The sequence below is a fragment of the Triticum aestivum genome, chromosome 3B (assembly GCF_018294505.1).
Source record: "Triticum aestivum cultivar Chinese Spring chromosome 3B, IWGSC CS RefSeq v2.1, whole genome shotgun sequence".
Taxonomy (NCBI): domain Eukaryota; kingdom Viridiplantae; phylum Streptophyta; class Magnoliopsida; order Poales; family Poaceae; genus Triticum; species Triticum aestivum.
Window position 1 is genome coordinate 689,304,777 of NC_057801.1, and position 10,124 is coordinate 689,314,900.

General features: G+C 45.4%; 2 protein-coding genes across 4 annotated transcripts in view; one reads left to right on the forward strand and one right to left on the reverse strand.

Annotated features, from left to right (window-relative positions):
* Window positions 1–405: 405 nt before the first annotated feature.
* On the forward strand, window positions 406–3,180 carry LOC123071772 (DNA-directed RNA polymerase III subunit RPC4; the record flags this gene model as incomplete). 3 transcript variants are annotated; one of them, XM_044495355.1, is given in 10 exon segments in its annotated part: window positions 406–514; window positions 1,068–1,129; window positions 1,233–1,297; window positions 1,417–1,471; window positions 1,604–1,643; window positions 1,751–1,857; window positions 2,053–2,092; window positions 2,182–2,336; window positions 2,418–2,636; window positions 2,728–3,180. In XM_044495355.1, coding segments are annotated over 10 exon segments (1,002 nt in total), but the record flags the coding sequence as incomplete, so codon positions are not given.
* A 573-nt stretch (window positions 3,181–3,753) lies between these two features.
* LOC123071773 (signal recognition particle subunit SRP72) overlaps window positions 3,754–10,124 on the reverse strand; it is a 7,171-nt gene continuing 800 nt past the window's right edge. Inside the window, exons 2-6 of the mRNA XM_044495358.1 lie at window positions 9,944–10,089; window positions 8,614–8,993; window positions 8,290–8,386; window positions 7,895–8,182; window positions 3,754–4,886 (exon numbers count right to left, since the gene is read on the reverse strand). Coding sequence (XP_044351293.1) covers window positions 3,927–4,886; window positions 7,895–8,182; window positions 8,290–8,386; window positions 8,614–8,993; window positions 9,944–10,089 — 1,871 coding nt within the window. The 3' untranslated portion in view covers window positions 3,754–3,926. The remainder of the gene's footprint in view (window positions 4,887–7,894; window positions 8,183–8,289; window positions 8,387–8,613; window positions 8,994–9,943; window positions 10,090–10,124) is intronic.

Consider the following 10,124-nt stretch of genomic DNA (forward strand, 5'->3'; position numbering starts at 1 on the left):
CCACATGGCAGCCCAACCAACCAATCACCCAGCCGGCCGGCCAGGAGGATAAACACCGTCAGTCTCCTTTCGTTTCGCTGCGGACTTCACACATCGACAAGTCCGGCACAGTCGCGCGACCGGATCGGATCCTCTGCGCTGCTTACGTCACCGGCTCCAGTGCGGCTCACGTCGCGAGTGGACACGTGTCCTCTCTGCGAAGCCGTGTGTCCCTGCAGCCCGTCGCGCACCGTCTTCCCTGGAGCGACCGTCTCACCCGATCCTCCCGCTAACCTTCTCCCGCCTCGCTGGGTGCACCGGCTCCTCGGTCCACGGGTCGCTGGAACGCGGGTCCGCGCTGCCTACTGTAAAAATGTTTCACCAGCTTTCCCTCCTAAACGTCTCCAGCATCAGCTCCAGCTGCAGTATCGAGAAGAAGAACGGCTGCTGCAGCTCCGGAGCGAGCGAGCGGCGACCGTTTCTCCGGAGACGAAGAGCTCGAGCTCGAGCTCCTGTCCCTCCTTCCCGGCAGTAGGTACGTATGTGCGCGCCTCTGAGCTAGGGATTTTGAGGAGGATTATGCTCTGGGAGCTGCGAATTCCGCTTGCCCGATTTCTTGGCCGCCTGCCCTACGAGCTCACTGTAGGCCGAGTAGGAGGAATCCATGGGGTGCAGAGAAGAAGAGCTAGCTAGACGAGATCCCCGTGCTCCTAGGATTTCTGGTTCTTGCTTTGCTTGCTTGCTTGATTCTGATTACCAGTTTGCTAGGTCAGCGCTCGAGGATTTTGGGGGTCTGGCTTTCCCCCATTCTCTCTGCCTGACCTGCCTCCAATTTTGTCAGTTCTCTGCCAGGGGAACGGCTTGTTCCTGTGATTCTGGTAGCCCTTGGCCGCGCCTGTGAATCTGGGGCTTTGCTCGTCTGCATTTCTGTTGCCAGAATTCTAGCTGTGTGGTGCAGTGTAGGGAGAACAGAGAGCCCCGGCAGCAGAGCACTGAAGTTGAGGGACAGTCAGGAGAGCAAATGATGTTCTCTAAAAAAAATGGTAACCTATGGCTACACTGAGCAAATCCACATGTTTTTATCACAGGGGGAAAGCAGAAAATGGACGCAGCGGGTACCTCCAAGAGAGGCCGTCGTCCTCCTAGCAAGGTGGGTTCTAGGATTCTTTGTTCTTTCTAATGGCTAATACTGAGTTGGACACGATTAATATTTTACTGATAGGTGTTTTCTTGTTGTTAAATTCATTAAATAGCCACAGAAGCTCAAGTTCAAGCCGAAAGTGCCGTCGCGCAAGCCAAAAAAGCCACCTGCACAAAAGTACCACTTCTCTTCTCCTTGATTTGAGCTGCTACTGCTAGTAATAATATCTCTCAAAATTTCTTCACCTGGTATGTTACAGTTTACTACATTACCAAGCACATTCTCTAATCTTTCAGGCCACAATTAGAAGAGACAAAAACAATTGATGAAGAGTTAATGAAGACACTGAGGGTGAGTGATTAGTCATATATTATGTAGTGGTATTGGGGTCGGATAGTACTATATAGTGGTTGTTTACTCAGGACGCAATTGTTCCTTTCTGTCTGGGGCTGACTGTCTGTTTCGCTTTTTTCTTTTTATCAGACAGGACGAGGAGATGCAAAAACTTTGCGAGTTATAAAAGGTTGGTCAATCAAATCAGCGAAGTACACATAAAATGAGCTTTTAATCAGCAATCTTTCTTAAACATGGCAAAGCCTTGCTATAACACTATTTGTATTCGCTCTGCAGATGAGCAATCGGCACAGAATCCTGACTCGAAGACGCTCTCTTCTGCAGCCGGAGTTAGCTTCCAAGCGGCGCAGTCAGGAAAGCAGAAGCAACCAAAAAATTCTCAGGTTTCAACCTTGCTCTGTTAGAAAATACTCCCTCCGTCCCAAAATAACTGTCTTAAGCTTAGTACAACTTTGTACTAGAGCTAGTACAAAGTTGAGACACTTATTTTGGGATGGAGGGAGTAGTATACAGCTCCCTTGTCATGAGAGGCACATGACTTATGTTTGTACTTTGGTCTGTACTTGCCTTGGCAAAAGAAGGCACTTCAAATCCCTAGGGCCTTCCCTGCCAATCCAGGTGAATTTGAGACTTCGGTTCATTCGTTCCAAACGCTTGACCAAAACATTCCACTAGGAATAATCATGGGAATGTTCATTTGTTGACAGAAAGGTTCTACGGTGATGAAGATGACAAGGACGAGGACGAAGATGATGATAATGTTGTTCGAGAAGATGATAATGATGTTGAGTTACCGGAGTCTCTCCCAAGCTCAACCGAATGTGAATCTTCCATCCATCCAGCGAAAGAGCTCAATCTGCTCGTAGTCTTCTCTGAACCCTACACCAATTACCTTGATACTGTCAGGCACGTATATAACTCGTTCACAAATTTGGAATGACAGGAACACGACGACAAGACAAGGATGTTCTTGTTTCAGTTGCCGAAATCTCTTCCTCTGCTCAGAACACCATCCACTATAGTTCATAGGAATGGAAGGGCCATTGTCAAGGAGGTGAAAGAAGGGTACAACCTGAATGATCTGCCAGAGGGGTACATGGGCAAGATGCTGGTGTACAAGAGCGGCAAGGTCAAGATGAAGCTTGGAGATGCCGTGTTCGATGTTAGCTCATGCCTTTGGCGATATGTTCTCTTCACGATCTAGCACGATATCGATATGTGTGGTGTTTACTGTTTAGGTTCTTCCGTCGCAGGTGAGCCCGGGCACGGAATGCGGGATGCAGCAGCACGCAGTAGCGGTGAACACTAGAAGGAAACATTGCTGCCAGCTTGGGGAGATCGAGAGGCAGCATGTCGTGGTGACCCCGGATGTCAACTCCCTGCTGAATGACAATAGGGACTAGTTGCAACACGCGAACCGATCAATTCTAGTAATAGCTTGGCAAATATGGTGTGCATATATGCTAGAATAACGTATGCGTTTTAACTGCATGATGATAAATGTAAATTTGTAGCTGTAGCCTGTAGCTGTTGGTAGCACTCGTGTCGCAGCAGTAGTCTAGAAATGCTGCTTGCAGCTGATGAGTGTTGTATCTTGAGTACCCTGCTGATGAGTGTTGTATCTTGAGTACCCTTGTTTCTTACTAGCAGGCAGAAGGTATGGCGGCACGCCGCGCCCGTGTTTAAACACGTTGTTGTTTGAGTTATATCGAGGTTTTTCTTAACACCAATGAATTCTATTAATGCTAGAGGAAAACGATAGCTCCAATAATTTCTTTGTTCTCAAAGCCTCCTATTTAGAGGAATTAGCTACTTGAACGACCTTTGATGTTTTGTCTTTGATCTTGTTTATTTATATAGCAAAAACGAAATAGTTACCATATGGTGGTACAAACAATATTGGTAGTTTTTTTCTAGGAAAAAATATACTACAGCTGCAAAGCTAACCTTGCATACTGTACGACAGCGGCAACATCAGCTATCCTCCTCTCACAAGCAAACACAAAAAGGTCACGACCGTGGACAACCATGTCAGATCACGATGGGCACGGCCACCATGGAGAAGAACCAAAACGGCCAGAGCACGTGAGGCCGAGTCTCCCGTCGGTGCAGGAGTAGCTAGAACCCCAACAGCGACGGACTGAGGTAGGGGCCAGATCGGAGAGAGCATTGTGCCTCTGCCACTAGATCAATGCCGAGCGGAGGAGGGAGCGCCCATAAAATTGCAAAGGAAGTTGTTATAGCATGTAAAGAATGGAATTTCAACCAGACAAGTCACAGACAGCCTGAACAAAAATTGCAACGGTCTAGAATCTCAAGTCACCATAAACATGATTCTAAAAGCACAGCGCAGGGCAATCCAATGCAGATAACACAAAAATTCCAAGTCAAGATACTAAAATGGACAGTGTCCTTTGTATACTGTTAATTTGTGACATAACAACTTTGTCGCCTAAGACCTCGACTTTTTCTTCCGGGACTTGTTGGAGCCCTTCGGTGGTTCTGGAGCCTTGGCCGAGGTGGTGGGTTTCGAAGAGGTGGCACCGGCATTGGCAGCAGATCCATCATGCTTCTCTCTACTCACAGCACCCTGAGCACCTCTGACCTGAGCCCTCTTGTCCTTCCTCTTCGGACGGTAAGTCGACCTCTCCCTCTTGGGCAGCCATCTCTCAGGATCTGGGGGTGGCCCTGGGTTCGCTGGATCATATCCTTTCGGATATTTAGGCTTCCTCTTCCTCTTCTTAGCCTTTTGCTTCTTCACTTCCTCGGGAGCATCAACCTTCATGGCTTGCTCTACATGCCTTGCACCAGATGTCTTCTCCAGGCTCTTTACGTCAATTCCCTGAAGACCCGGCAACGGTTTCAGCTGCTTCTCATATTGCTCAGCTTTTGCAAGGTCAGTGCGTGCAGACGTTGCTACTAGCCCAGCCAACGCTTCGGTGCTTCCATAGCTCTTCACAAGTTCCTCGTACAGCTGACAGGCCTCTTCATCACGCCCATGGTTGAGCTTAAATGTTGCAGCCTCCCGCATGAACATATCCAACTTGTTATCTTCAGTCATGGCGTTTTTCCACCACTTGATAGCAGAATCAAGCACAGAAGCAGCACCGTTAGAGTCATTTAGACGCTCTTTTAGAGCTACCAGTGTAGCAACCGTAGCAGGCATGTGCTGGATGTCAGATATCTTTGATAGTGAATCAGCAGCAATCTGAAAATGGTTGGCATTGGCAGCAATCTGGGCAAGTGCAAGGAGGACTCCTTTAGAATTATCAGGATGCTTCTCAGCATACCGACTTAGAACTTCTTCAGCTTTCGGGACCTTCTTTTCTCTCACATGAACTGCAGCTTGAAGTAAAACAGGGAACACACTGTCTCGAAACATACCAAGCAGCCCACTTACCAACTCTTGTGCCTGAAATATACAACACACCCACTATATGTCAGTATGTCCAACGAAACAAAAAATAAATGCATAATAGGTCACTAGGCTAGGCTCAGAAATATAATGAAATTAGCCACAGTATAATGTCAAATGGCTGTATGTGTCCAAATACGCATGAATGAAAGTGGCATGCCATAAGATGAGAATTCATATTAAATGGTTTCATTATGTTACTCGATAACCTCTGTAAGCCAATCACGCGAATAGATGCAAACATGTGCAGTTACTAAGCAGAATGAAACATTGTAGAATATATACACTAATATAAAAATCTCAGTTGGTGATGATGGTGTGCCTGCCATCTATGATTTCGGACCGTCAGATTTCCATCTAACGCATGCAAAGGAAAGACGTGACACTTTTTCAGAAACACCCCCGCCACTTCGTCCAGATTTTCACAGAACTCCTTGACCTTTCCCTTCCCAACTCAAGCCGCCCACCTCCTCTAGGCCTACGACTTTGTATCCATCAACACCTAGAACCTTCCCCGTCGCCGGCCCCTAACACCGGCCACCTGCCCTGTGCACCGATGTCCCCTCCATCTAGCCGCCGCCCGCATCCCGGCGCTGGCCACAACGCTCCCGTTCTTCGGCGCCTGCACCCCTAGCTCCCCTATGCAAAGCCTACCTCCGTCATTCCGAGCAAGCCGCAGAACCTACAGACAAGATGCTCTATTTTTCTGCCTTCCCCATACGAGGGTGCCAAGCTCCCAGATCTGATGGAAATCGCCCCAATTCCAGGGTGAGCTCATTTGGCAGCTGCCTCGAGCTCGTCTACAGGCCGCCAGCGCCGTTGCACGCGAGGTGATCAACACCTAGCCTGGCCGCCGTGTATGGGGAATTGGGGATGCACAGCTCGTGGATCAGGTGTAGTGGGCCCCAATACAAGCATCAGCTCGTCGCACCGCTGCCCCTAGCTCGCCTACAGGCCACCGCCAATGCTCTGATTAGGTAGTCACTTATGTGGCCGGATTAACAACATGGTCGCCAACTTCCCTCCAGGTATTATCTTCATCCAGTTTAGTGTGTTTCTGCTGAGCTGAGATAGAACACTTCATTATTTCTCTCTAAATATGTGTGTATTAAGAAGCAACTACAGAGAGCAGCTTTATTCTCTGCATTATGGAGGCGTTTGTTTCAGAACTTTGTAACGTAATCAGTTCACAGCAGGTTTCAGCAGCACGTCATCTTGCTGGTTGAGGTCAGAATTCTCATCTGCGGTGGCAAGGCAGAGGCTGCGCTCGAGGATAGAGGCTGGGACGCCGAGGCCGAGGGAGGGGATGGCGAGGAGCTTGGAGACGAGGTGGTTGACGTGCTGGCTGGGGAGCTCGGGTCGGCGGCGTCAAAGGCCCTGATGTCACCGATGGGAATGGACGGTGGGCCTGGTCATACGGCTGATTGCGTTATTACAGTTCATTAGAGTAACCAAACAAATTCTGTTTTTTTTTCATTCCCCTTTACAGTAACTGTATAACTCGATTGTGTTTGCGTTTGTGTTAAGTTCCTTGAACCAAACACCTCCTATGTGTATACATGAGCAGCAATTACCAAAACAGTAGACGATGTGCAATTAGCAGTTTATTATGCCTTAAAAGACAACAAATTTGTGTTCCATGATACAAGTATTTGTTTGTGCTTCTTCCGTAGCAGACTTCTCAAGCCAACCTGATTGCATTTGTTTGTGTATGGAAGTGCCAGTTAGTGCCAATGTTCACTAATTATACAGTTCAAAATTAGGATTTCCACATGCTTTACTAGCAAGCTGGTAAGAAATATGATTTATTCAACTTATTGCACACAGAACTCTTGCTACATAAAGCTTATTTCGATGGTCATGGGCTGTGGATTGTGGTTACTACTCAGGTCATGGGTCGCGGAGTGTGACAAATTGAGTTATTTTTTTCTAAGTGTTTATTCAAACAATATTGTTAAAGTTCAAAAATAGACAAGTATTCTGTAGCGTGATGCAACATTTGGTATGATGGTAACAGAAAATTCAGGAGTATTTAGACTACGCATCTTCTAAATTTCAATCAAGGGCAATAAAGTCAAAATTCATAAGCCATTCCAAACATATAGCTAAAGTACTCCCAGTTTATTCTCGCCATGGCTTATCTAGAGCTTATGTAGGCAGTTGGCTTATGCACAAGACTAAGCTGTTCCAACGCACCCTAAGCATTCTAGGGTGATTGGGTGAATATTTTGATGCCCTTCGACACCTGGTCTGCTTTGTCAGATACCAAGGAATGGGTGTTGATGAAGAGTAAGAATGTCTCTACATCTCATCAACTCTTGCTTCATCTTTGTTAGGCAATGCCTACTTGTGCAATTGACTTCAATACCATGCATGCCATAATTTTGTGGTAAAATGTTTTGGGAACCCCAAAATTTACTAATGGTTACAATAGCGAAGAGCTGCTGAAGACAGACTGACTTGGAGTGGCATTATAATTGCCAGATGCGTGGATGGAAGGATTTTCTATTGTGGCATGCTCTATGCCCCCTCACTATAGGATAGAGCGAGGAATAATAAAGTACGAGAAGTCTTCCTGCAAGGTGAATATGGAGAAGAAATCGTTTGGCTCGGTACATTCTTTTATTTTTCTGTAGCAATGTATTTGCTCTTACTATAATTCTTTTAAGTAAATAATGCTCTACCTGGTTTTTTGTGATTCCGTTGTGTAGCACGTGCATCTTACTAGTCCTTACTAAAAGGTTAGTGAGGCCAATGATGTTGATTTAACCAATCAAGCAGACCTTTCCACTAGTTTTCAGTGAAAAAATTATTTCTCACTGGTTCCCCAACTACAATCAATGTGACTCATGCCACTATAGCTAAAATTCAACACAAGCTCACTGAAAGAAAATATAAATGTATCACAAGTACAGCAAATAAAAGTTCAGCAGTAGAATAGATGAAAACAAACATTAAATTTAATACAGAAATAGGTAAACAGGAAATGGATCAAATATGCAAACCTGATCAATTTTATTTGCATGGAGGAGCAAAAGAACACGAGCAGAGTACAGGGCCTCTTTTTGCCTTGAAGATAACTTGAATTCAAGGCTCTCGATCAGTTGCAACTGGTTCGGCGCTGTCGACTTCTCGACAAGCCGGTCAAGCTTCCTCAGGCCATCAGCAGCATCCTTTGTACCTTTTACTGAAATAAGGTTGGTTGTTGCCACGGCAAGTGATGAGGGGTCTCCTGATTTCTTGTTTATCATATTGGCATAGGTTTCCATGGCTTCCTGAGTCTGTCCTTGTAGCTGAAAATACAAACAGGAAAGTTAAGTACTTGTAGCTCAAAATACAGATAAGACATTAATACGATTCAATAAAGTTTGGAATAGAGAACTGAACCAGATTTAGGTACCTGCTGTACATAAGCAAGTTGAACAGACACAGGAGCTAATTCATATTCAATCTCATCTTCTGCATAATCTTCCACCATAAGCTCCTCTTTCCCGATTCTGCAAATAAAATAAGAAATTAAAGTATAGCTAACTGTAGGAGCTTAATAGACTGGCCAATGGCTGTTGCATAACGTTCCTAGTTGAGTGGCCTATCCATAAATAGAAACCTAAGATTATAGGAAAATGTGAAACAACTTGGAACTATGACCCATCTAATATTACCGGAGAATTGGTGTTCACTGGATTATCATTTCAACGAGCGAATAGTTCACCAGAAAAATTACCTTTTTGCCAAGTCCAGCTGCTCTTTAGCTTCTGAATACTTCTTATTTTCTATCAAGGTGCAAGCCGAATTATATGCAAGCTCGAAGCTCCTAGTATCTCTGAGTGCTCTAGTGGTAAGATCAACCTTTTGCGCCTTCATGGCTGCCTGTACTTCAGAAGCCCTTCCACCAGCAACTAGAGCAGCAATGATATTTATCTTTAGATCTATTGAGTCAACCTTGAACTTCTGGAGCTTCTCATAGCTACTCATGCAATCATTCATTCTTCCTAATCGGTAATAGATCTGGGATTCCAGCTGGAGAACGGCAGCTGTTTCTTCTTGACCATTCAATATATCCAGAGCTTCTTGCAGCTTGTTTTGCCTGTAGTAGCAGTATGCCTGAACATAGATAAAAGTAGTACTTAGCACATTTGCACATATTATTATTTTACAGCCAGTGAATATAATGTCCTCAGTCTTCGAAATGTATAGAACAATTCAAATAAGAAAAAAAGAATAGGAAAGTAAGGATCTCAATGTCAAAGATCAGCACTTCATTGAGAATAAAATACAATCTTAGTTCATCGACAATTCTACTTCTATCTACTCTAAAAAAATTGGTGATAGAACACTTTGCCAAACTAGCTATCAACTAGGCTGCATTCATTGGTGAATAAAACATCGCCACCTAATGCTTCACACAAAGTATGGTAGATCATAAAGCCATACGAGAAATCAAAAGAGGTGGCCATGTCAAGATTTGAAAAGTGGATGGCAATTATTATCAATTAAGGTGCCAAAGACCGTGTTTACCATAACAGTCTGACCTAAGAAATAGTTACAGCTGCTCAGTATCGGAACAGACAAAGAAAAGAGAATTGTATAAAGGCTCATGCAATGATGGACATTTTGTACTCATTGGAACCTCAAATTCTAAACTGAAGTTAAGAGAAGCATAATGGAAAAAATGCTTCAGCACACATATTTAGCTGGCACTGCCACGGGTTCTTGCCATACCCCAATCAACCGTTCACAAAACTTTCCCTTCCCTCCCCTGGAATAGTATGTATTGCAAGTGAACAAGTGCACGTGGATTTGATCAGCATAAGGTTGAACTAAATTTGACACTGGAAGCTTCAAAGGTGAATTGCTTCACAAACTTTCCGTTTACTCACCCAGATCGCCAGATTTTACCTTCGGGCATAAGCACAAACAGATCTGGCTACTACTAGTACTACTAGATCCTAAAACCGCAGCCTACTACTGATCCACGCAGTCCTGAAAACAAGTCCACACACACGGATCCAGTCCGCAACTACCACGGGAGAGAGAGGATCAGCTCGCGTCACCTTGTAGTAGCTGAGATCGATGGGGAGGCGCTCGGCGGCGCGGATGGCCGCGAGCGCCTTGTCCGTCGCGTCGGACTTGATGTGCGCCACCACCTTGCATCGCACCGCGTCCTCGTCGCCCGGCGACACCGCGAGAACTGCAGAATTACAGGCGTGTGTGTATCAGTGCTGGGGTAGGGCA